Source organism: Glycine soja, chromosome 7 (genome assembly GCF_004193775.1).
Source record: "Glycine soja cultivar W05 chromosome 7, ASM419377v2, whole genome shotgun sequence".
Lineage (NCBI taxonomy): Eukaryota > Viridiplantae > Streptophyta > Magnoliopsida > Fabales > Fabaceae > Glycine > Glycine soja.
The window spans coordinates 32955633-32983396 of NC_041008.1; the positions used below are offsets into that span (position 1 = coordinate 32955633).

A 27764-nucleotide genomic window follows, 5' to 3' on the forward strand; every position below is an offset into this window, starting at 1 on the left:
TGCCAAATTTAGAAATGTAATGGACTGTGAAGATATTTCATGGCAATCCTTTACCCTCGTTAATGATGTTCTGTGCAAAATTGGCCTAATAAGAAAGAATATCTTCCTAGTAAATAAACTTAATGCAGACGGCTTCAACAAACACATGGAAGTTTACAAAATAATGTCACCATAATTGGACTCAAAATCATCCTCCAATTCTCGAAAATGAAATTAAGTTAAGAATTTATGGAATTGTTCAACAAATTCATACAAACTCATCTTAGAGTTCACAATTTTTTTCAAATGACCATGAAATCCTTCACACTGAGATGTAGTTCTGATTCCAACAAAGAAGTTCCCCCTTATGTAAGAAGTCGTCCAGGTGCACCTATTCTCATACAATTCTTAAACCGATTTGTTTTCTTTCAATCCAAACTTAGCAACCATGTCTCCCAAATGACTTCAAATTTATCAACTTTGTAATCACCAAACATGGATTTTTTAAAGGATTGCAAGAAAGAATTAACACCCACATTTGAAGTTGTGTTGAGAAGCAAGTGCCATGCACATAAGCAGTGATATGCATAGGAAAAAACTTTTTTGATTCCATTTTTCATTGCTAAATTACCATTGATTATTATTGAGACCAATGTTTTTCCTTTCATTACTTCCATCAATTTCTCCAAAAGCCAAAAATAGGTGTCTTCTGATTACAAACAAGATTAGTTGCAAGAATAACATTTTAGTTGTGATGATTCACTCCAAAAAATATCACAAAGGGGCCCAAGTACTTGTTCTTTTTATAAGTTGCATCAAAGGCTAAAATATCACCAAAGAACTCATAATTCACTTGACTTTCTCCATCACACCAAAAAGTTGTTATAGTCTTCCTTCCTCATTAACAATGTGCTTACAAACAATAATGAGTCTTTCTTACCCAAATCACAAAGAAAATTTAAAGCATCACTAACATTGGAATAGTGTCATTTTCTTTGGTGTACAACATAATTATACACATCTTTGCAACGAAATCCAATCTTATCATATCCACCAGCAAGATTCGCAAACACCCCCATTGATGCAATCCTACCCTGCAAGGGCATTGGATAGAAGACTTCAAGTAGAATGTGCCAGAGATCCAGGGAAGGCCCTAGGGTTCTCATGAGCCTTAGGGTAGATTTCGAGCCCATGGGCTAAGTATGAGCCCGCTTATCTTTGTAGATATTAGAATAGGTTTTTCCTTCATTTGGGCCTTGTATTTTGGCCATTTTAGTAGTATAGGGTTTTAGCCTTGTATTTCGAGGCATTTTGAGTAGTCTTTGTAGTAGGGATTTTTTTTTGTATTTTCATGTATTTTTTCATGGGGGTGAGCTTAGCTATTATAGGGTGTGTGTAGCTAAGCTCTAGCTTCTCATCTCAAGGAGGTGAGCTTAGCTATTAGAGAGGTATGTGTAGCTAAGTTCTAGCTTTTTTAGGAATCTTCTTAAGGAAGCTTCTCAAGGAGATGAGCTTAGTTATGAGAGGGGTGTGTGTAGCTAAGCTCTAGCTTCTCAAGGAAGTTTTCTCAAGAAATCTTCTCAAGGAAGCTACCTAGTCTATAAATAGAAGCATGTGTAACACTTGTTGTAACTTTGATGAATGAGAGTCTTGTGACACACAACTCAAAGTTCAACTTCTCTTCCTTTTTTTTCTCTTCAATTTCGTGTTCCCCCCTCTCTCTTTCTCTCCCTCTTTCTTTTCCTCCATTGAAGCATCCTCTCCAAGCTTCTTATCCAAGACTCATCTTGGTGGTAAAGCTCCTTCTTCCATGGCTTATTCCCTAGTGGATGGCGCCTCCTCTCACCTCTTCTCCTTTGTCTTCCGCTGCATCTCCATGATGGAAAATCACCATTAAAGGAACTCATTGAAGCTCAAAGATCCAGCCTCCATAGAAGCCCCACAAGCAAGCTTCCATCAAGCGGTATCAGAGCACAAGAGCTTCAAGTAGGTGCTCCTTAAACCTCCATATATTTTTTGTTAGACAAGTGGCCTCAGATATCTTAAGAAGGGGGGGTTGAATTAAGATATTCCAAACTACTTCCCCAATTAAAAATCTATTTCACTTTTTATTCAAGTTATAAATTCCCTTAATAATGAACTTCTTAAATATTGATTCAAATAAAACAATTTGAATATGAATATAAAGCAATAATAAACAAAGGAGATTAAGGGAAGAGAAAGTGCAAACTCAGATTTATACTGGTTCGGCCACACCCTTGTGCCTACGTCCAGTCCCCAAGCAACCCACTTGAGAGTTCCACTATCTTGTAAATTCCTTTTACATGTTCTAAACACACAAGGAAAATCCTTCCTTTGTGTTTACAATTCCTTTACAACAAGAGACCCACGGTCTCTTAATCCCTTAGAGAATGAGGAGAAGAAGAAGAATGAATCTCCCTAGAAAGAGATGGATTTTACAGATTGAGCACTCAAATAATTCCTTAATGAATTGCAATTGAATTGGCCAAGGAATTCTTAAGAGGATAAAATGATTTTGCTCTTTGAGAGGATAAACACTTGTTGTTTTGAAAAACTCTGAGCAAATTCGTGTTATAAGTCACACACATATATATAGACCATTGGTGGTCATGAATAAAGCCTTTGAAAAGTTGTGACTCTTAGAATTATTTTTCTGAAAATTCTGTCTGGTAATCGATTATAGGAATTGTGTAATCGATTACAGCTTTTAAAATTTGAATTAAAACGTTTATTAACTGCTGGTAATCGATTACCAAAATTGTGTAATCGATTACACAGTCTAAAATTTCGAATTCAAATTTTAGTAGCTGTTATAAAACATATTTGGCCACTGGTAATCGATTACATCCTCTGGTAATCGATTACCAGAGAGTAAATCCTTTAAAAAACACTTTTTAATTTAAATTACTTGGCCAAACGTTTTGCTAATTCAATTAGGAATTCCCTTCCTAATATACTAGTGATCATCTTGATGCTGTGACTTGTAATCTTGAAGTATTGTCTTGAATTTAATCTTGAAAAGCCCATTTGCATCAATTGCATCATATCATCATGATCATCATCAAAACATCAAAGGCAATTGCATCTACATTTTTTGCTTTACCTTCTCTTCTATTGTTGTTTCTTCATTTTTCTCCATGTATCTCCTCACATGTCTTGTGCTAAATTTTTTTAACATGATTCTTTAGAGTTTCCACTGATTAAACTTTCTATAGAAGCTAGATTTGATTTTCTATGGTTCAAATTTCTTGTTCTTGTTCTTGAACCATGAATTGTGTTGAGTTTAGGTTCCTTTGAGTTTTGTCTTGTTATTTTTTGTGGCTGAAACCTAAACCATAAAATTCTTACAAAAATATTAAAGTAGAAGAAAACCTCAAAAATCTAGAGTGACTTGTTCACCTATTGTAGTTTTGTCATAGAAGTCATGTCTAGTCATGAAACTTGTCACATAAGATTTCTTATGTTGTGCTGAATTTTATTTTCTTGTTTCTTTGTCTAACTCATTTGTTCATGAGTGTATGAAATTCTTTTAGCCTATTATTTGATTTGAGTCAAATCTTTCATGTTAATTAGTCCTTAACATGTTCATGCAAAATTCTTAGTGAGTCTTTGATTGTGAACCTTTTCTTGAACTTTTAGGTTTCCTTATGATTGTGTCTATTGTGAATTTGAGTTTTGGTGATTGAATTGCTAGGTGAAATGTTGATCCTAAGTGAATATTGAACTCCTAAAACTGTGGTAAACAATCCTAGTGAGTTCAACATACATAGGAAGGTTGAAAGTAATCCCAAGACAATCAATATACCATGCTTAAAAAAAATCGCTGGTGTTGGCAGCTTGGACATACAAACTTGTAAAAATTACTGAGAATTGGTTACTTCGAATTTTGAGCTGAAATTTTTACTGAATTTTCTAGACATCTGAAAAAAAGTTATACAAAAAGAACCAAGTGATTTGGATAAAAGAAAATAATACTAAAAATCACACAAGTTGGCAGAAAAATCAATATCCAGGAAAAAAAAAGGTGAAAGGGAAGTGTGCTTGTTCTTTTGGCTCAAAATTTATTCTATAATTGGTGCCTATGTTATAACAATCTTAGTTCTGAAATTTCAATTGAAAATTACTGTGAAAACAAGTGTCAAAGCTAGAGGTTTGTTGAGTCTTTTTTTTTTTTATAGTTTTTTTACTCTACTCTAGAGCCATTCTAAGTTTCTCTTTGAGTCCTAGCTTGCTTCTATGTCCTTTTCATTGCTTTAATTGTTGAGTAATCCTTGAAAAATTGTCTAGTTAAAACTCCATTGGTTTAGCTTTCATTTCATTTTTTTGGTCTTTGGTTATTGCTTGTCTCTTTGTTTCCTTGTTTGTGGGTTGCCATATAGGGAATTGGAAGGAGGATTGGTGCCATCCCTTGAAGAATTTGAGTCAAGAAGAAAGGGGCTAACCACCTTAAGAGCTATTGGACTAAGAAGCACTCCAAATTGAGTGAATCACCAAAGAGAGAACAACCACCAAAATTGAGGACCATTTTGTAATTTTGTAATTTGCAATTTACTTACCTTCATTGCTTTCAAGTTTTGTAACAAAAAGGCCTTTCATTGGAAGTGTGTTGGGAGCCTCCAATAGGTTACCAAACTTCCATTTGTGTGTAATAATTTTAGACAATTTTTCCTTAGGATAGTGAGTGTTTTGTTGGGAACCTTGAATGTGGTCATCCAAACACTCTTAGGATTCACCTAGTTTACATTTCTTGCTTACTTTCATAGCTTATTTCCTTTACCTTCCATTGTCAAACCGCCTAGATAGCTTTCCTTTTACCAATTAGTTTTTTTCTTTATCTTTCACACCTCTTTTAGTGTTTATTTTGGCTAGTTTCAACCATAGTTTCTTTTATCTTTTGTTTTCAAACCTCCAACAAGAAAGAACCACAACTTAGGAACCAACATGAGTCATCATTCATCTAGTGTTAATGGCGAGGGTACTAGTCATAAAGACCCTTTATCTAGAATCTTAGATGAGTTGAGTTCCCTCAAGTTATGGAAAGAAAAACAAGAGAGAAAAGAAAAAGGAAAAAAAAGAGTGGAAGAAATAAGTCAAGATGAAAGAAAGAAAATAAGAGAGGAAGAAAGAAGAAAAATAATGAAAGAAATGAAAAGAGAAAAACATGCCTCCTATAGTAGTCATAACTCTTGCAAGAGCCTAAGTGAAGAACTTCGTGACTATTACGAAGGAAGGCATAGGTCACATCTTAGACCTCACTCCCATAAAAGAGAAAAGAAAAGAAAGCCTCAAGAGGCTAACATTAACCTCCCATACTTCCATGGGAAGGACAATGTAGAGGCTAACTTAATTTGGGAAATAAGGGTAGAGCAACAATTTAAAAAGAAGTCTACATCAAAATCTTATGACTCTCACTCTTATCCAAAGAAAGACCAAGGTTGAGGCATCTTAGGGGTGACACATTCTAAGCCCAAAGATGATAAGGGGAAGACAATAGAAAAGCAAGCCCCTAAGGCTAGTATGCAAGAGAAAACTAGCTCTATAAAGTGCTTTAAATATCTTGGAAGAGGACACATTACTTCTCAATGCCCCACCACAAAAACCATGATTATGAGGGGCCAAGACATTTATAGTAGCCAAGATGAGGCTACTACTTCACCTTCCTCTAGTGAAAGTGAAGAAGCAAAAGGGGAATAATCTAGTGAAGAAATCTACCCCCAAGAAGAAGGACAACCATTAGTGGTTAAAGAGAAGTGTAAGGAGGTAAGTGTCTCCTCCAAGAGTTTAGCTAAGAAGAAAACTCATTTTACAATAAAGACAAACATTAAAGAAACTTTCCCTCTTAGACAACCTCCACATTTTCTCTTTTGTAAAAAGACACTTGCTAGCATTGCCACACCTCTTGGGCTTGAGTTTATTCCTCAAGTAAAGAAGTTGTTGGATGAGGGTTTGGTTCGCAAGAGCTTAAATCCTTGTGCTTTGTTGGTGCCCAAAATAGGTATTATTAGGCACCAAGTCCCTAAAATAGGTGGTATGATGAATGTTTTGAGTGGTGCAACCCTCTTTTGTAAAATCATTCGTACACCTAACATCTTCATGGTGTGTGTACATAGGGACCCATTAGGTAGGTTTGTTCTTATTTTTAGTTTCAATACAAACTTAGGTACTCATATGGGACACCTTAGGTTTGTCATACTTTTTGGTAGGAATAATCAATATGAAAATACAGAAAAAAGTATATTTTATTGTGTTACTTTTCTTAATTTTTCAAATAGTGATCAAGAGGTTCCCATGAACCCTAAGAGAATAAAGGTCATTCTTGAGTGGCCCACTCCACCAAGTATAAGAAAAATTTGGGGCTTTCATGACTTAACAAACTTTTACAAAAGGTTTGTCCCATATTTTTCTATACTTGTAGCACTACTCATTGAGTTGGTGAGGAACCATGTTCCTTCATGTGAAGATGCCCAGGAAATGGGTTTTCAGACCTTACCTTACTTCAACATACCAAACACTACTAATACATATGTTTTTGTTCTTTTTACAGGTGTCGAGGGAAGGAGCCCGGAGTATGAAGAACCTTAGGATTTGAGGTCAAATCCTTTCCAAGGTGGAGGGAATGATGCAATCCTATCTCACAAGGGCATTGGATAGAAGACTCCAAGTAGATTGTGGCAGAGATCCAAGGGAAGACCCTAGGGTTCTCATGAGCCTTAGGGTAGATTTTGAGCCCATGGGCTAAGTATGAGCTCGCTTATCTTTGTAAATATTAGAATAGGTTTTTCCTTCATTTGGGCCTTGTATTTTGGCCATTCTAGTAGCATAGGGTTTTAGCCTTGTATTTCGAGGCATTTTGAGTAGTCTTTGTAGTAGGGATTTTTTTTTGTATTTTCATGTATTTTTTCATGGGGGTGAGCTTAGCTATTAGAGAGGTATGTGTAGCTAAGCTCTAGCTTTTTTAAGAATCTTCTTAAGGAAGCTTCTCAAGGAGGTGAGTTTAGTTATGAGAGGGGTGTATGTAACTAAGCTCTAGCTTCTCAAGGAAATTTTCTCAAAGAAGTTTCTCAAGGAAGTTTTCTCAAGAAAGCTACCTAGTCTATAAATAGAAGCATGTGTAATACTTGTTGTAAGTTTGATGAATGAGAGTCTTGTGAGACACAATTCAAAGTTCAACTTCTCTCCCTTTTTTTTCTTCAATTTTGTGCTCCCCCTCTCTCTTTCTCCCCCTCTTTCTTTTCCTCCATTGAAGCATCCTCTCCAAGCTTCTTATCCAAGGCTCATCTTGGTGGTGAAGCTCCTTCTTCCATGGCTTATTCCTTAGTGGATGACGCCTCCTCTCACCTCTTCTCCTTTGTCTTTCGCTGCATCTCCATGGTGAAAAATCACCATTAAAGGACTTCATTGAAGCTCAAAGATCCAACCTCCATAGAAGTCCCACAAGCAAGCTTCCATCACCCATCATTTGAGAAGGCCTTATACCAACTTTTCTAAATGTATCAATTTCTAGAATATCTGTAGCACTCAACTTCTTATGCGCTGCTAACACCACACAATAAGCTTAGACCAAATGCTAACGACTATGTAGATCTGTAAATTTAGTTACACACAAACGACTATTGGGAAAAATATGAACATGAAACCTGGCTTTACAATCACACCTAATTTCCTTTCTTGGTTCATGGTTTTGTGTTTAAGTTGTTAGCCCCCTCTCTTCTCTATGACCTTTTCTAGAACAAACAAAAGTTAGTTGCATTCTTTCACCGTTACCACTTTTAAGCACTTTGCTTTGCGTACAACAAAACCATTGTGTAACTGTAAGTCTACTCTAGATCAACAATTGTAACTATAAGTCAACTCTAGATCAACAAATCCATACCTTCCAACCTTATTGCTGCTTATATTTTTCATATCAAAGTTGACTATATCCAGCAGCCATTTATTATAATTGGTTCACCTTTAGGAGCTGCAACATCTTTGCTTACATCACTACCCTCATTTGCATCATCTTCACTTACATCATTTTCAGTTTCAACAACATCGTTGATACCATCATCAATACCCATGTTCTCCTTAACATCATAAAAGCCAAACTGATCTTCACCATTAAAACCATCACCAAGTCCCACCTGAGACATAAAAAAAGCACCTTCATGTGACCATTATAATTAAACTATTATTACCTATTGGGATGAAAAAAAAATCAATAAAATCATTCAAAATGATATATATCAGCCTTACATTGGATGCTGGTTCTCTTATACCATTTAGAATTAACTCTTCTTGCAATGCATTAGTGTTCTTCATAACTGCATAACACAAAATATAATAAAAAAACAAAAACAACAAACTCATAAAATGTCGACAAAATAAAGAAAAACTATGAAAACTACTACAAGTTCTGCAAAATAGACAACACCAATGTTAAACTAACTCTACCATCCAACACATAATGATGATTTACAATTTCTGTAAAACCTACATTTCACACATTCCATTTTTTTCCCCAAAACGAGAATTAACACAATCATCACAACAATTTAATAACCCAAACAAAAAAAATGAACCACCAAAATCTATCATACTATCACGCATATAACAGAGAAAGAAGTAAGAATGACTGAAAAATCTCCCTACCCTTCAAAATTTATCAGACTATGATGCATACTATCTATTACTTTCACTAACTGTTTTGTTACATAAGGATTAAAAGTAAATTAACACTTTATAAAATAATATTTTCAGAAAAACAATAAAAAATGTTATTAAACATACCTATGATAACAAGTTATTTCTCATGGTCCAATCTGGGCCACTTCAACAAAGGGTCTGCCGTAACAATATACTAGTATTAATTTAAATGTATTTATTTATGAAAATAAACTTTAAATATGTGAAACAAACAGACTCTTTTAATATGCTTCTTTTCTCCTTATTAATCCACGTTAAATCCGTTGTGAGTAGATTGGGAAGTTCAATTCCGCTTCACCAAACCCTGAAAGCCCTTAAACCCCAACCCAAATCTCCATCAACAACAGCAAGAGTTCCATGGTCGTTGAATCCCAACAATGAAAGCTCTGAGAACCCTAAGAAGAACCCTCTATTCCCCAACACCCGCAACCGTTTTTCGCGCCTTCTTCTCCGCACAACCACAGCCGCACCACGATGACCCCACCGACTCCTCCGTCTTCGATAGTTCCCACTACGCCCTTGAGGCCGAGCCCACGCTCAAGCCCGAGCCAAAGCCCACGTGGGACGAGAAGTACCGGGCCAGGGCGGACCGGGTGGTGTTCGGGGAAGAGGGCCCCAAGGGGAAGCTGCGGGTGAAGGAGGAGGAGGATGAGAGGCGGAGAAGGGCCCTCGCGAAGGCCCTTCTCGAAGCTGCGATGGACGAGGGCGAAGACGAAGAGGAGGAAGGGAAAGGAGCGGGCTTGGTGAAGGAGGACGACCAGAAGTCGCTGTCCGTGGGAATCATTGGCGCCCCCAATGCTGGCAAGTCTGCGCTGACTAATTACATGGTTCGTTCCAACTAATCATTATCGTTCACAATTTCTCAAGTTAGTTGAGTTAGTATGCTTATTAGTTTTAGTGTTGTGAATCGTGATTCAATGTTTTAGACTGTTGTTACGTTTCCAGCTTCACGGTGATCCTATATATTACAAAAAAAATTTTAGACTGATATGAAAAATTGGGGACAAATGCGGCTTATGCGGCCACACTTTCGGGTTGTGGAGACCTTAAAAATCTTAACATTGTGGCCAGAATTGTGGTTGCCGACTGCTTTTTATGAAAAATTGTGGACAAATGCAACTCATATAGCCAGACTTTTCTGTTTTGGAGACCACCAAAAAACCTTAACATTTCAGCCGATATTGCAGTTGCTGACTGATTTTTATGGAAATTGTGGATAAATGCAGCTTGTGTTGCCACAGTTTCAGTCGTGGAGAAACCTTGACGTTCTTGCTGAATTTGCTGTTGCTGACTGTTTTTTAAAACCTTGTGTGATTTGATTATATTCTCTGCAATTCCTGTTTGCAAAGATGATACATGACTAAATTAATGTTTTAGGGTGATTGTTATCGTTTGGATGAGTTAGTTGTGATAAATACTTTGTTAATCAAATTTGAATTGATGCTGAATTTATTTAGAAGTAGTTGATATGTTCCTGTATTTGTGCAGAATTTTGCTTCTAGTATCCTTCATGGTCAGTGATCTTATTGAGTGATTTTTCAATATGATGTATGCTTTTTTTTTTATTTGTCATAGGTTGGGACGAAGGTGGCAGCAGTTTCTCGGAAGACGAATACTACAACTCATGAAGTTGTGGGAGTGTTAACTAAAGGAGACACCCAAATTGTGAGTGACTCAGCTGCTTGTTTTACTTCATGTGTGTAAAAGTGAACACTGACAGTACATGTAGCTTGTTGCATTAGAGCTAGAAGTTTATGCTATTATGGATTTAGAATATAATACTTGCAATGAATGAGTATAAGTTTGTTTGTGGATATATGGTTTTCTCATTTGAGGCCAAAATGTGGATATATTTTGATATAATTTGAAATGCTTGATTATATGGATATATTTTGATATAATTCTGAAGACAAGATTTTTAAGACAATCTGGCAGCTGCACATTCCACCTCGGGCACTCATTTTTTGTTGGAGACTTCTTAAGAATCGACTCCCTACCAAGGTCAACCTCTTAAGAAGAAATGTCATCACTCAGGAAGCCTCTTGCCCCTTATGTGATTGTCTGCAGGAAGATGTGGGCCATTTGTTCTTTAATTGTAAAAAGACAAATGGCTTGTGGTGGGAATCTTTGAGCTGGGTCCGGGTAGTAGGTCCACTTTCCTTTAATCCTGTTCAACACTTCTATCAATTCTGTGATGGGTTTGGGACAAATGTGAACTATAGTACAAGGTGTGGGTGGTGGATTGCCTTAACCAGTTCTATATGGCAGCATAGGAATCAGCTGGTTTTCCAAGGAAAACCTTTTGATCCTTGGAAAGTCATGGACCATGGTATCTTTCTAGCTTGGTCTTGGTTAAAGGCTAAGGATAAAGATTTTAGTACTAGTTTCAATCATTGGTCCTCTAATATATCCAGTTTCGTTGATTAGTGGGGCTGGATCTGGTTGTTCTCTGACTGTTTTGCTGTTTTTGGAGGGTAGCACCTTGGTGCTTTGTATTCTCTTTTTCTGGTACCACTGGTACTCGTTCTCTTATTAATAATATATATATTTTCAGCCTTCCAAAACAAAAATATGGATTTCAGCCTGAGAATGATATACTTATAAAATTATGTTTGAGCTGGTAAAATATTCAAGTAGTAATAGTAATAGGCCATCTGGTCCATTTCTATTACTATTGGTATATCAGTATACGTATGATCAATTTTAATGAACCTTGATATTCTTTAGGTGATTCATTCTGAAAATTGAAGAAAAAATCTCATTGTAAAATGAGAAAATTTTGCTAATGCATTTTTCACCTCTAGCAGGTAGGATATCTTTTCAAATCTACTGCTAGTTATATACCCTTCTTATATACATTATATTGGCACTTGTGAAATGTAATCCTGATGATCGCTGGAGGCAAGTAAATAATTTAATTAGAAAAAGCTCCCCCTGCACCCCTCTTTTAATGCTTAATATTAACATAGGAGCTTCTGTTGTATGTTTCTCAACAACAATGTTATCAATGGCAGATGGCAGAAGGCAGAAATTCTGCCATATAAACATGCCATTGTTGCCTATGGTGCCGCCATAGCAGGCTTCCCTTCACAAACTTCCTTTGGAGGTTGGGTAGCAAAAAAGCCTCCACACCATTTGGCCATGGTGCCACCATTTGACAACATTGCTCAACAACAATAACATTTAACTTGAATGAGTTTATAATTTGGAGTGTGCATTGAGCACTAGAAAAAAGTTAAATGTCAACTATGGTGCTGATAGGTAACAAGGAAAAGGTGTCTCAGGAGGTGGTAGCTTACAATAGAAGTACCCACTGCTGCAGATTTCCTTGAACAGTTATATAGCTTATGACTAAAAACCAATTAAACTTTGTGCAAGCTTGTTAAAACCCCAAAATTGTTACTCTACCTTTACAGCTTTACTACTTCCACTGCTTCATATTGTTCTCAAACTACCACTTGTAGGCCTTGCATTTTGTCATTTGTTTATGATTTGCTGATTATATTTATCAAGAACGTAGGAGATTTGCATTGTTATCCATGATATTTCTATTTCATTATTTTTCTTTATAGATTTTTAATATGATATTTAATAATACATCTTACTTGGCTACATGCTCACAGTGGTATAATATTCTATATGCAGTGTTTTTTTGATACACCAGGGCTCATGTTGAATTGCGGTGGATTTCCTTATAGGGATGTCAAGGTCCGTGTTGAAAGTGCTTGGAGTTCAGTCAATCTCTATGAAGTGCTCATAGTCATTTTTGACGTTCATAGACATATTACCAGGTCAAAGGTTTATTATTTAAATTGATGAGTAGTCTTATACTCGTGTTTTAGCCTATTTCTTTCTATATATAGTCCTTGTTTGGATAAACTTCTCTATAAGTACTTATAGGAGAAGAAAATAAGAAGGTAAAATGAATTGAACTTCTATTGTAACTTAAATTCAACTTATCATCTCAACTTTTGGAGAAGTTAAAAGAGAAAACTTTTATAAATATTTAAAGTGCACGAGTTGATTATAACATATGGGAGAAGCTCAATTCATTTTACTTTTTTTCCTTTTCCTATAAGTGCTTATGAATAAGTTTATCCAAATTGAGCCTATTGTTTTTTGAGAGAATTGCAAATAAGGAACTCAGGTTAAAGTTGTTTATGTTCAATCAAGAAAAGGGGAGGAGGGGGGAGATCACTTAAAATATCGTGGTAATTAGTCATAGTATTCCTTTATCATAAGTATTATTTTAGCAAGAGTTCATATTTTAGATTCTTCCAAATTTTCTATTTTACTTATCCTAGCAAATATGGCTTTGGCTGTGTTTCCCTATAAGATATACCTTTGAATCTGCAGAAAGTTTGATATGAATATGTTTTGCTTATCTATTAGCATTCATGTTATATCCCAGTTAGTTGGATATTCATTAAATTTGGTTGCTGCTTAACTTAATAGTTTGACAGTACTTTGGGATTACTGGCATCTCTTTGAATTTTAAAAATATTTGTATGCATGTATTGGTATGCTGATTGGCCTGTTATATCCCAGTTAATTGGATATTCATTAAATTTTGATTGCTGCTTAACTTAATAGTTGGACAGTACTTTGGGATTTCTGGCATCTCTTTGAATTTTAAAAATATATGCATGCATTGATAGCAAGCAGTGTACTAACACCAATCTCAAAATCCTCTATTTCCACAAGGGATATACTGCTCTTTTGGTTGTCTGGAAGACTTGAACCCTGTAGACTTCCATAGATTGTTTTGTTAAACTAGCACCTCAAATGCCATCTGTTATTACCATATTTTTGTTTCTTAACCTTCTTTCATCGTTATAGTTTATTTTTTGATGGCAGATTTTCTTTATTCTTGTTATTGCTGACCCCATCCCCATCCTATTAAATATTTGATCAATACAGGCCTGATTCAAGAGTGATACAATTAATTAAACGAATGGGAGCTCGATCGATTCCAAATCAAAGGAGAATTTTGTGCATGAACAAGATTGATCTAGTAGAGAAAAAGAAAGACTTATTGAAGGTTGCCGAAGAATTCAAAGATCTTCCTGGATATGAAAGGTAGGGTTCTCTTGTAGAAAGACCAGGGTAGACAATGGTCTGCAGTATGACTGTAACTTTTGTGTGTATTGACTCTAGTTCTTAAGCTAGCTTCTAATACTTTTTTTCTTTTACTTATTATTATTTAGGTATTTCATGATATCAGGACTGAAGGGGTCTGGAGTAAAAGATCTGACTCAGTACTTGATGGAGCAGGCATGCATCTTTCTACTTCTACTGTCTACTAGATGTAAAAAAATTATTTGATAGTTCCTCTAAGGATCAGCAATGTGTTTTTTGGGGCATAGGATGAGACTGCCCTACCCCCCCCCCCCCCCGGTGGATAAGTTATTACTTTTACAGTCATGATTGCTTTGTTTTTGTTACCATGCATATTTGCATTTATTTTCTTTTACAATTACATTTTTTATAGTTCTTCTCTACATCTTTGATTAGACAGTCCCTGATTTAATTCGGGCTTTTTAATTGTTTCTTATGCATAGGCAGTTCAACGACCCTGGGAAGAAGATCCATTTACCATGAGTGAGGAAGTTATGAAGATGATAGCATTAGAAGTTGTGCGTGAAAGGTTATTGGACCATGTACATCAGGTAGTTGTTGTTTCCATTGATTCTTCTAATATATAGCTAAAATTTGTAAGAAATATATTCTTTGGCTAATACCTAATAGTTTACAATATTTATCAATTCAGGAAATTCCGTATGATGTTGAACATCGATTGATTGACTGGAAAGAGTTACGAGATGGTTCTCTTAGAATTGAGCAACACTTCATCACTAACAAATTAAGCCAATGCAAGATTCTTGTGGGGAAGAATGGCTCAAAAATTGGGTAACTTTTATTTTTAGCCTTTCCTTTATGTAGATAAACAGATGTTGCTACTATTATTTTCTTGGTTTCTCCTGTTTTGAATATATGACAAGATTGGAATGTTGTGGTTTAAATTCAATCAAAGCTAGCATATGGGAAAAACTAGGTATCTCCATCTTCTTATGTGTTATAATTGAGATTTTAAATTATAGTTGTCTACTTTCCATCAAGTTTTGAGTATTTAGATAGGTTCATCATGATTATTTTCTGAACTCAGGAATAGAAGCTTCTTATGCATGAAAATTTCCATTTTCTGTAGATTGTTCTTTTTCATCTTAGGATAGGTCTCCTATTTTATTTCAGTTTGTTGTTTGAATCTACCTTCCCCCTGCATGCCCTTATCAATCTCGTCTGAGGCAGTGTATGCTTTGGATTCATTTTTTCTTCCCTGCTTCCTTCAGATGAATAGTTATTTGGGTTTTCATTATGTTGAGGTTGCAAACTTTTGTGTTTATTGATGTTTCTTTAATACAGGAGAATAGGAATTGAAGCCAATGAAGAGCTAAGGTCCATTTTCAAAAAGCAAGTGCATCTAATTCTCCGAGTTAGGCATAAAAAGTGAACCAGGCAAAAATAGATTTGATGTTGAAGTATACCTTCTTTGCCACTCCATGTTATGCTATATTGAAATGCCAAAGCTGTGGCGTGTCTTACACTTACACATGAAGTCTGCAAAAGTGACAAGTAACAAAATGGTGATCGTGGGGAAAATCATGGGTATAGTGAACACAGGTTGAGTTCATTGGTGATCACACAAGCAAACTTTTGTGCCATTTACCATTCGGTTGCCCTTGTTTAAGGAGTTGGACTCTTTAAGTTTATTTTGTGCATGAATTTCTGAAGGAAATTTTCATATTTTGTTTTTGTTTACTCAAATATAATTTGATTTATACATGTTTTTATCAAAATAAACTACTAGCACTTTTGGTCTATAGTTGTACGATTGTTACATTGGGTGCTCTTAAAATTGCCCATGACCCCTCCCCACTTAATGAGACAAGAGACTTTGTTATTGTATAATCTTATGTACAGCAATTTTGATTATCAAACTTTGGTAAATTCCCGTTTATGTTATCTAACATCCCGTGGTTGGTAAGTTATATGTGAAATTCGAAATTGGTTTCTCCTCTTGAGAGGATTTCTTTTCATTTTAATTTTGAGTTAACAATCCACTTGACCTTAGAAAAACTCAATGTTTTAGGATTTCTTTCTTTTAAAACGAAACTCTACTCGTAGTCACCATTTTGCTTAAGAAATAGTTTGTTTGGACTTAATGGACACAATTTCTTGAACTATTTTCTATTTGGAACTGTCTTTAGTGAGTTTGGCCTAATCCTATTTTGTTTTTGTGAACTATTTAAAATGCTAAATCATCTTAGCTTATGAATAATGCCACTTTGAATCATGACTTATCTTTGGCAATGAGAAATCTTTATTTTCTTTAGCCATTGGATTGTGCCATTTGATGAAAGATCTTATGACATGGAAGGTTAAGATTTACCCCAGTTTTTATATATTGTATACTCTGCATAGGTTGTGTGGCATTTAGGATTGTTCAAACAAGAGTCACTTCTTAGATTCACTAATAGGCTAGTATTATATAATTATATATTATGTATTATATACATAATAAATAACTAGCATTTGTCCTGTGCATGATGATTTTTTTTTAATCAAGTAGTATTTTGTGATTTTTTAATAAAAAAATATTTAATAATGAGAATGATTGATCTTGATTTCTTTTTCATTTAACTAAATGTTTTAAAAAATAATTTTAATTGCTTTACTTTTTAGATAAATCTTTAATTTTTAGATAGAGGATTGGCGTTTAGCAAAGATATGTTTCATGTGAAAAGTATAGTTGGTTCTGTAATTATAGAGGTAAACTAGGAACAACTGGGGGAAGCACAGACTCCACACGCATGCTTAACTAACTTCTGTATCATACATGCTTGTGAAGGAAACTGAATTTGAATGGTGAGACATGGATAACATTCCTGGATTGAGCGGGGTTTGCTTTATCAGAAGCAAGGAAAACCTTCGCAAGTTCGGATGCAGAATTTTCTTGTTGAGGTTCAATTTCACGAGTTTCCTCTGCTTCATCATCCTGAGAAACTGTATATATTATGGAAGGTACCTCCATTTACTGATGTCAAAGGTGTGGACTGCGTTTCTCATCTTCAGCATTAACCTTGTTCATCTCAGCGTTTTAGAGATCTTACCCAGCTTCTGTGGAGAATACCTATAATCTCTAAAAAAAAAAAATACATCCCATATTTTAATTATATTATATTAAAAAATAAAACAAGTCAATGTAAAATGAAAAAAAAAGATTATATCCTTTTTAAGAACCTTCTCAAAGGAACTAATCCTTAACCGTGAAATAAAGAATTATTTTATTATAGAAAAAGGAATTATGATGAATTATATCATATTCAAATCAATACATAAAATAATATATTGATTGGGTCAGCAGAATATCTTGCCCATGGTTAATTCTATTTTAGCGCAAAATCATAGTTTGAATGTACCAGAAAATAATCTTAATTTTATTAGGCCTTATAATGCTCTCCAAGAGTAAAATGAGTGAGAGCATGCACAATGTTTAACTGTACAAGCTTACAAATGTTGCAAGTTTGCAACATACAATAATATTTAACCAATCCTATGTTATTCCCCTTCTGAAGATATTCCTTAACTACACAAAATGTTTGTCCACCAAACTCCCAATCTTTGTCATCTCTATCGTTCAGACTACCAAGAACAGTGGACTCTACAGAGTTGAACTGCCTGACGTGTACCCACTAATCAAATTATAATAGAAACCCTTCTTGTTGAATAGCCAAACCCACCAATCAAAACTTAGTTATCTTTTCTTGTAACCCCTTCTGTTCATATAAATAAACCTGAAATCCGAAACTCATCTGTTCTAACACCCAAATTTAACATTGTTTCAAGTTTCAACTACTCTCAGCATCAATCACAAAACCCTGATTAGCTGATTCCCTAATGAGTTGGAATTAAATGGTCATACTTCAGATTTATTTTATGTACGAGCATGTGTGATGTCTCAAATGAAATACAGATTTGATATTTTTTTAAAAGAGGTGTATTCCGAAAATTAGATAGCAAATTATCTAGACGAATGTCCTAACCCACAAAGTCCAATTGATTAAATAACAGTATAAGTTAACAATAACATTAATTAAATGAATATAAAATGAAAAGAAAAAAAAGAGGCTCTGGTGTATAGAAAGGACCTGCCAATTTCTATAAAAAAATCATATATAAAAACATTGTTTAAGGGAAGTTACTTTCTGCTTGGACATACTTTGCAAACTTTCTTTCTAGTTATACATATCCATTAAAAATGAGTTGATTCAATAATTTATAACATTAGGTCATCGTGAGCATTGGTACAACAAAAAATCATAAATACTGAAAAGAGGGAACGATATTCTTTTATTTCAACTACATTTGATCTTTACCTTTTATTTAGATCCACTAAGTTAGGCTGAATAAGGCACACCCATTAGAGAACAGAGAGGATGAAGAAAAGATACCTGACACTATTGAAATAATCTGAAATTCTGAATAGAGAAGACACGGTCTGTGTTATAATGCCAAAGTGGAACTGAGGATGGTATTTGCTGAGAATACAGCAAACATTTGGAGATAAGCTTACTCCAAGCAAGAAGAGTGAAGTATAAATCAATAGGAGCCTATGTTCAAATCTGGCACTTTCGCTTACAATATCAGATTCTCTTGGCTGTAGGACAGCAGCCATTACTTGAGTTCTCCATCGACCCCAATAGATAGTAGCCATTAATTTTCATCCATAGTCCATAAACATGGGACTTTGTGTATTCAGGGATTGTAGGAAAAGTTTATGGAATTGAATAGTTGCATGATCCAAATAAAACATTTGAATTGTGAAACTTCCATATTGCATTTACCAGTTAAAAATTGATGATTCAAATTAAAAATCAGCTGTCGATTACCTATCCCCTGCAGGAAGACCAATTTTTGTCCGGAAATGGGAAAGGGCCCTCACTTAACCTCTGTTGCCACTTGCCATCCACCTCAATGGCACTATATCCTGGCACCTTTTTGATTCCCAGATCTTTCATTTTATTTCTCACCTTTCTCACATCTTCCCATCTGTCAGCAGAAGCATAAATGCTAGCAAGAAGTGTATGAAGACTTGAATCACTGGATTTAACTTTTGCCAGTGCTGTAGCAAGCCTTTCACCCATATCAATGTTGCCATAAGTTCTGCAGGCACTCAGCAAAGCTCCATAGAGTGGAACTATTATTTCATTGTTTTGAGCTGGTAACTTCTTCACCAACTCCTCTGCCTCTTGTAAAAGTCCGGCTCGACCAAGAAGGTCAATGAAACACCCATAGTGCTCTAAATTTGGCTCAATGTGATACATACTTGACATGGAATGAAATAACTTGCGGCCTTCTTCAACCAATCCTGCATGACTACAAGCACTTAAAACAGCAACAAAAGTAATATCATCAGGTTTTAACCCACATGTTTGCATTGCTTTAAACAATTCAAGTGCTTCACTTGGTTTACCATTCATGGCCAGCCCACAAATAATTGAAGTCCATGAGGTAGTATCCTTTTCCTTCAATCCATTAAAAATTTCGAAAGATTTCTCTATGCAACCACATTTAGCATACATTTCAATAAGGGCAGTACCAACCACAGCATCCACCTTGATTCTGTTTTCATCTATGTAATTATGAATCCACTTGCCCTGCTCCAGAGCTCCCGATTGAGCACAACCTGTAAGGAGAGTAACCACAATGAACTTATCTGGTTTCACACCTCTGATCTGCATCTCCCCAAATAATGCAATTGTCTCTTCAAAACGATTAAATTGCACATACCCATTAATCATAGCTGTCCAAAGAACAATATCCCTACTTGGACTCCTCTCAAACAAATTTCTAGCTTGATCCAACTGACCACAGATCACATACCCAGTTACCATACTGGTCCAACAATTCACATTCTTCACGGTCATTGCATCAAAAATCTCCCTGGCCACGCTCACATGCCCACACTTACAATACATGTCCAACAAAGCATTCCCCATTATAGTAGTAAGGTCCAGTTCACTTGCAATGTAATCATGAATTTCCTTGCCAAGCTCCAAATTTCTCAACACTGCACAAGCCGACAGAGTGCTCACAACCGTGGCTTCATTGGGCTTTTCATTGCTCTCCGTCCACATTCGCCGGTAAACATCAACAGCCTCCTCAAACCTCTTGCATCTGACATAACCAGAAATCATGATGTTCCAAGAAACTGCATCCCTGTCAGGCATTTCCTCAAACACCTGGGTGAACCCCTCAACCAGGCCCAACTCAGCATACATATCCATGAAGGAGTTACACACATAAGGGTCAAACTCAAGGCCAGTTTTAACCACAAAAGCATGAACCTTTTCCCCTTCCCTAACCTCCCCAATGCAACCAATACCCTTCAAAACATAAGGGTAGGTGTAGTTATCAGGCCACACACCATGTTCCCTCAGCTGCTGAAAAAGAGAAATGGCACTCCTAAAACTACCGCTTTTCACAAAGGCCTTGATCATGAGGTTGTAGATAAACAAAGAGGGGTCATGAATGTAGTTGAAGATTCTGTTTGCATAGTTAAAATCCCCTAGTGATGAGTCCATAGAAAAGGCCATGAGCTTGTTGAGGGTGTCTCTGTCTTGTTGAAGGCCAACACAGAATATGTGGGCCTGAATTTGCTTCAATTGGGACATGGATTTGCAGCTTTTGAGAAGAGAAATGTATGTTCCCTTCATTAGTTTTGAACACTGCATTGTATATCAGTTTGAATTTGTATCAGTCCAAGCTAACACTAACAGTAATAAAAACTAAAAAGTAAAAGAAGCTTAAAGGATTGAACCTCAATCAGTGCCGAACACCACCTCATTTCACTTTCATTCCCAATACCAGAAACTTGAAGTCAGAAAATGCATGCCACAAAATACAACACTTCCCCACTAACTAATTAATTCAAAACGAAAAAAGCACGTCAATGTTCCAGCCATGAAGAATTTGGCAAATGGCTTATTGATAGAATCCCAGAACCCAAAAAACTCAATTCATGAAGAATTGGATCATACCGAGTCCTACTTAAGCTTGGCATGGTATATTTTATATTTGGGTGTTACTATGCACCGAGCCGAGCCTGCAGTATTGCTGGTACAGCAGTTTTTTCTTCTAATTTTGCCCTTAAGATCTTAGTTAACAGAATTCTTTAACCAAGTGAGCTAATGAACCAATTGCATTACAAAATAAATAATATTGTTATATATAATACTAAAATTTCTAATGTATATTTAATGCGTATATAAATTTAAATAATAAATTTTGTTATAATTAATTTTGATATAAATCATACAAATTATTTAATCCATATATTTTTTAAAAAATAAAAAATATTTACTATTACAAAATTTAATATATAATAAAAAAATTAATGCACAAATGAGTAATTTAACATATTAATAATTAAAAAAAATAAAACTTTAAGGAATTAAAAAAAACCAAAATACCAATATATATTATATTGGTTTTTTGGTTTTTTTAATTCCTTAAAGTTTTATTATATATATTGGTTTTTTGGATTTTTTTTAATTTCTTAAAGTTTTATTTTTTTTAATTATTAATATGTTAAATTACTCATTTGTGCATTAATTTTTTTATTATTACAAAATTTAATATATATTAAATTTTGTAAAAGTAAATATTTTTTATTTTTAAAAAATATACAGATTAAATAATTTGTATGATTTATATCAAAATTAATTGTAATAAAATTTATTATTTAAATTTACATACACATTAAATATACATTAGAAATTTTAGTGTTATGTATAGCAACATTATTTATTTTGTAATATAATTGGCTTATTAGCTCAGTTGGTTAGAGCATTGTACTAATAACCTGAAAGTTAGAGGTTTGAGTCTTGTTTGGAACACTATTTTTAATGTAACACTCTTCCGTAAGATCTTATCGAAAAAAGTGTGAAGGGCAAAATTGGGAAAAAGGGGAAATGCTGGGTGCACCAGCAATACTGCTGGGTGCACCTAGCAACACCCTTTATATTTCTATGGCTAAAGTTTTGGGTTTGTTACCTATCAAGAGTCTATTTTGTAGGCTTGGATTAAAAAGTGTAAATTATATAATAATAAAAGTATTATATGTTAAAATAGAGTAACCAATTATTAACATGTTATTTCCATGTTACCCAAAAATTGAATGTGTTGTATTTCTATTTTTTTCTTTAATAAAATCAAAGAATTTTATTAGAAACAGTAGTAGGACAATTTTAAGTCATAAGATGTAATCAAAAATTGCCTAAAAATATTATGAATGATAACCTTTTAAGTCTCATCAAAAGTAGGGGTGTTCATGGGTACGGGTCACCCATGAACTTGAATTGACCAAAATCGATCTGAAAAGTTGAGTTGAGTCATTTATGTATTTGGGTCAAAATCGAACCGAACCGATCAAATACGGGTTGAGTCACAGGTTCAGATTTATTCAGATCAAAACCAATCAAATTTTTTAAAGTTGTTTGGTTTGACTTTAAATATGACTAATATTGGAACTCCAAGTGTTGGAATTGCAAGTGTTGGAACTTCTTAAGGTATTACTTCCAGGTACATTATTATTTGTTTCACCTTTTTTTCATATTTATTTTTTCTGTCATGTTTATAATATTAATGAATCATATTTTGTTCATTTGTTTCAGCAAATCTGGTTGCAACAAATCTGGTTGTAGCAAAGCTTGTTGCAAGAAACTAGTTTGTAGGAAATAATTATGATTTAGACTATTATAGTAAATATCGTTGAAGAATATTTTTTTAAAGTTGCATTAGTGTATTTTAGAATATTATGTTGATGATATTAATTGTATTGGATATTTGGATGAATCTTGATATAAAATAGTAGTTCTAAGAAAAAAAGATCTAATTTAAATGGATAACCTGTTGGCACGAACTGAACCAAATCGTTCATGAATGAATTGGGTTGGGTTTAAAAAATGTAAAAACCAAATCAAAGCAAACTAATCAAATTTGATTAGGTTGAGTCCTGAATTTGGTTAAAACCGGCCAGCGAACACCCTTACCCAAAAGAAAAGAGTCCATATTCTTGTTATCCATCTATGCTTATTGAAATTAACCAATTTCAAACATTAAAATGATTCAAATCGTTAGACCACATAAAGTAATTTTGCAATTTCATTAAAATAATTATTATATATCATATTGCTAATAAAATTTTCATTAAATAATATTGTTGCTAAATAGGTTAGCCCTTCAAGCTTAATAGATTTTTTTAAAGGCCTATGACTTGGTCTAATTATCTAAAAAGTCTTTTAAAAAGCTTGAGTCTAACATTTTTACTAAATGAGTCGAGTTGAGTAAGGCCGTAAAGAGGTTGGGCCATAGGCCTTTGACAAGTGACTTTGCCTACTGACTACTTTGACCCGTACTGTCGAGTCTTCATGCCATGATGACAAAGGAGCGATAGTTTGGTGTACAAATTTATTTATTTATTTGATATAGTTTAAAAAGCATGCTTCTCGATATTTTTAAGAATATTATATATTTTTGTTGTCTTTAATTTTTTAGATTTTTTTAGAATAAATAATATATGTACCCATTTTTTTTACATTGTTATTTAATAAAAAAATTGACATATATATAAATTTGTTTTTTTAAAAACTATTTTAAAAGTCAATTTATTTTTTATTAATTAGTATATTTTGCTAGTTTGTAGGTGTTATGGAATAGAGATGTCTTGGATAAGTTTGTTCCATCTCAAGGCATAAGACAAGGGAACCCTCTTTCTCCTCATCTTTTTGTCTTGTGTATGGAGAGATTATTTCATGTGATTCAGATGACAGTGAATAACAAAATGTGGAAGCCAATTCATTTGTGCAGGAGGGGTTCCTTTCTCTCACACTTGGTGTTTGCATATGACTTGATTTGTTTTGCTAAGGTTGATATGGATCAAGTGAAGATTATTTAGTCATGTTTGGATTTATTCTGAGAGTTCAGGCTAGAGGGTAAGCAAGGAAAAGACTTGAGTTTTCTTTTAAAAAAACCTGCCATATGCGACTAGACATCAAGCAAGAGAGGCTTCTGGGTTCCAAGTTACAAAGGATCTTGAGAAGTACTTGGGGATTCCACTACTCCATCAAATGACTAACCGAAGTACTTACTAGAATGTTATTGATAAAACTTGTGACACTTTTTACGAGGTATCCACATAATATTTATGATTTTTAATAAAAAAACTTATAAAATAAAAATGTATCATAGCATTACAACCCATAAAGAAAACATAAAATAAACAAATTATAAATTGAGGTCCAAACCTCTCCTCAACAATCATCCTTAGCATGATACTGAACCTCACCCGCAAATGATATCAACCCAAACACAAACAAGACAAACAAAATAGAAGAGTGAGATACATCTCAGCAGTACATATAACAATGTAAGGATTAAAAACAATTAAAACAATGTATCATCACTCGTGGTAAACATTTGTACCATATTCACAAAACAATATACATTTTAATAGACACACATGCATTATGATGCGACTTTACAAGACAATCATGACATTTTCACATTCATCATAACACGGTGGTCCCTATCCCATATAGATTCAGGCCACATATTTAACATCACAACACACTATTTTCTTATCTTGGTATATGTAGATTAAACAATCTACCATTATCTATATAGTTAAACATAGCTTACTGGATCATGAGTTACAAGTAAATTCGGTGCATATGTAGACATTTATATGTGAATTCAAATTTCCATTGGAAAAGCCTTTTCAAAATAACATGTATAATACAATATTATTATCATGGATTACAATTTAAATCTGCATCTGATGTTTTTTTTAACATGTATATTATTTTAGAATTTCACTTGAATATAAAGGATTCATATTTTATATATTAGAATCTCAATTATATTTAAAACACACACATATATAACTATAAAACATCGTCATTTTTCAATTTTTGAAAAATGGTTTTTAACTAAGTATTTAGAAATATTTTTTTAATAGATTATTTTGACTAAATGTCAAAATATAAACTTTTGACCAGAGCTGTCAAACAGGCCCCAACCCATGGGGTAGCCCTAGGTCATTACCTTGCTAGCCCTTTTTTTAGGGAGTTGCTACGTGCACCCAGCATTATTGCTGGGGCACCCAACAAACAGTGAAGTGGCGAAACTGCCCTTCAGCAATTCTTCTTCCGGAAGAAGATTTTTCCGGAAACTTTCCGGAAAACCTCTTTCCGGAACTTTTCCGGAAGAACCTTCTTCCGGAAGAAGAATTTGTGTCTTCTGGAAGTACTCACAAACAACTTTCGGAAGAACGTCATCCGGAATGTTTTCGGAAGAAGCTTCTTCCGGAAGATTTCCATTTTCTTCCGGAAGTTAGTTTTTTTTTTAAAATATTTTATTTTGTAATAATTTACTTTTAATTGGATAAACTAATTTATAAAATAATTAATACTATTATACATAAATAATTAAATAATTAGTGAACGTAATTATGACTAATATTTATAATTTGTTTTTTACGCGCATGTCAAATATTAATTTGTGTGACAATTTAGTATAATTTAAACCATAAAAATTAATTAATTCGTAAATTTTATTAAAAATATAAATTATTTATTATGATAACATTTAATTTCTATTACAAAAGTTAATATATACTAAAAAAATGATTATTATTTTATAACAAAATGAAGAAAAAAGAATTTTCATTTTATAATAATAAGTAAAAATAAAATAATATTTAATGCGTATGTAATGACGATTTTGCCCTTGTGTAAATTTCTTTAAATTAACGTGTCCAGGCTGTGTTTTACTGCGCTTTCTTCTTTGTTTCTTCTTCCGTTTGCTTTGTTTGTTTCTTCCGTTTGCTTGCTGTTGTTTCGGTGGTGGTCCCTTTTGCCGTCTCCGTTGGTGGTCCCGTGAAGTATTTGAAGATTTGGTGGTCCCGTGTTCCGTATTTGAAGTTTTATTAGTGGCTGTTGTTCCTATTTCGTCGGAGGTACGCATCTATTTCATTTTCCGGTTAGTTTTTAGAGAAGAAAAACAGTAAAAAGTGTATCCAGAAGAAATTTTAGGCACAGTAGGAGGAAGGTCCGAAATGACCACTTCCGGAAGAAGGTCTTCCGGAAGTAACGAAGGTCAATTCCGGAAGAAGTGCTTCCGGAAGTTACTAAGGCCAATTCCGGAAGAAGGTCTTTCGGAAGTAGTTTCCGGAAGCACTTCTTCCGAAATTGGCCTTCGTTACTTCCAGAAGACCTTCTTCCGGAATGTTAAATTATTAGCAAGTTTTTTTAATTTCTGTTTTATAATTTATATATATATATATATATCTGTTAGTTAATAATGGATTATTGGTTTAATTAAGTATAATGATATATATTGTGGATTATAATTGTTTTCTTTTATAATGGTATATATATATATATATTTCTGTTTTATAATTTTTTTTATTTCTGTTTTATATATGTTGTGGATTATTGATTTAATTAGGTATAATGGTATAATATTAAATGATTTAGGTAACTTAAATGTATAATGGTACAAAAATGTTTTATTAGTTGTTTATTATAGTGATAAGTTTAGTTTAAGTAAATAATGTAGTTATAAATTTAGAATATATTTGTATTAGTTGTTAGTTAATAAGTAGTCAATTTATCGATGTGGTTATATGATAATTTTAATATAGTCGTGTATGATGCATATGTGCTATTAATATGTTTGTTATTTAAGGTGTAGTAAATTTTTGGATGTGGTTATATGATAATTTGAATGTACTTGTGTATGATGCATATGTCCTTAAGATGGACGAAGATCAATGGAGGTATGACTTTGCGATGTCACAAGAAGTTCATATGGATTATGATTATGATAATCAAGAAGAATGTGGAGTGAATGAACCACATATCGATTGTTCAAATGCTTTTAATACATCTCAGGTAATCATAGATAATTTGAGTCATTGGTTGAATTGATGGTTTGTATGAAAATTAATATGTTAGGGTTGCGTTGTAGGTATTCGCTACTCGAGATGATGTTTTGCAATGGGCTCGAACAGTTGCCCATGAAAATGGATTTGTTGCAGTGATTTTGAGATCTGACACAGAGACCGGTAGCAGGGGAAGAAGTTCATTTATGTTAATTGGGTGTGAAAGGAGTGGTACGTACAAGTGTAGAAATAAAGAATTCGTTAGAAAAGACACCGGGAGTAGGAAATGTGGTTGTCCCTTCAGGCTTCGTGGGAAACCAGTGCATGGAGGGAAAGGTTGGATGGTGAAGTTGATCTGTGGGATTCATAATCATGAATTGGCGAAGTCCTTAGTTGGACATCCATACGCCGGGCGATTGACTAAGGAAGAAAAGAAAATTATTGCTGATATGACAAAGTCGATGGTGAAACCGAAAAACATCTTGCTAACGTTGAAGGAACACAATGCCGACAGTTACACCACGATAAAGCAAATTTACAATGCAAGAAGTGCATATCGTTCTTCAATAAGAGGAGCTGATACCGAAATGCAGCATCTGATGAAGCTTCTCGAACGTGATCAATACATTCATTGGCATAGATTGAAGGATGAAGTTGTGGTGCGTGATCTGTTTCGGTGTCACCGAGATGCAGTAAAGTTATGCAATGCATGTCATCTGGTGTTTTTTATAGACAGTACCTACAAAACAAACAGGTACAGACTCCCACTACTTGACTTTGTTGGAGTGACACCAACGGCGATGACATTCTCTGCTGGGTTTGCATATCTGGAGGCTGAGCGTGTTAATAATATTGTATGGGCTTTGGAACGATTTCGAGGCCTATTTTTAAGACACGATCGCCTCCCTCTTGTTATTGTCACTGACAGAGACCTAGCACTGATGAATGCAGTGAAAACTGTGTTTCCCGAGTCTACTAATTTGTTGTGTAGGTTTCATATCGATAAGAATGTGAAGGCGAAGTGCAAATCTTTAATCGGGGAAAAAAATGCGTGGGACTATGTAATGGATAG

At 34.3% G+C, this 27764-nt stretch overlaps 2 protein-coding genes across 3 annotated transcripts; one reads left to right on the forward strand and one right to left on the reverse strand.

The window, feature by feature from the left end:
• Nucleotides 1-8914: 8914 nt before the first annotated feature.
• LOC114419325 (GTP-binding protein ERG) lies at nt 8915-15683 on the forward strand. Its single transcript, XM_028384981.1, has 8 exons — nt 8915-9512; nt 10261-10350; nt 12331-12476; nt 13606-13764; nt 13893-13959; nt 14247-14354; nt 14456-14595; nt 15109-15683. Exons 1-8 carry the CDS (start codon nt 9063-9065, stop codon nt 15194-15196), a joined length of 1248 nt encoding a protein of 415 aa, XP_028240782.1. The 5' UTR covers nt 8915-9062; the 3' UTR covers nt 15197-15683.
• A 758-nt stretch (nt 15684-16441) lies between these two features.
• LOC114419326 (pentatricopeptide repeat-containing protein At1g31430-like) lies at nt 16442-20858 on the reverse strand. 2 transcript variants are annotated; one of them, XR_003668237.1, is made up of 3 exons: nt 20567-20858; nt 18198-20474; nt 16442-16885 (listed from the first exon to the last, which is right to left on the reverse strand). XR_003668237.1 is itself a non-coding variant. In XM_028384982.1 (2 exons), the coding sequence occupies exons 1-2, from the start codon at nt 20591-20593 to the stop codon at nt 18636-18638; spliced, it is 1866 nt and encodes a 621-aa protein (XP_028240783.1). In that variant the 5' UTR covers nt 20594-20858; the 3' UTR covers nt 18042-18635. The 2 variants fall into 2 exon arrangements, 1 of the variants encoding a protein (XP_028240783.1); XM_028384982.1 differs by lacking the exon at nt 16442-16885 and having other exon boundaries at nt 18042-20474.
• Between the last annotated feature and the right edge of the window lie 6906 nt (nt 20859-27764).

Coding starts and splice junctions, on each gene's coding strand:
- LOC114419325 (XM_028384981.1), top strand. CDS start 9,063: ATGAAAGCTCTGAGAACCCTAAGAAGAACCCTCTATTCCCCAACACCC. Junction 10,351..12,330: donor CTAAAGGAGACACCCAAATT/GTGAGTGACTCA, acceptor TTCTATATGCAG/TGTTTTTTTGATACACCAGG. Junction 12,477..13,605: donor GTTCATAGACATATTACCAG/GTCAAAGGTTTA, acceptor TGATCAATACAG/GCCTGATTCAAGAGTGATAC.
- LOC114419326 (XM_028384982.1), bottom strand. CDS start 20,593: ATGAGGTGGTGTTCGGCACTGATTGAG. Junction 20,475..20,566: donor GGTGTTCGGCACTGATTGAG/GTTCAATCCTTT, acceptor TATACAATGCAG/TGTTCAAAACTAATGAAGGG.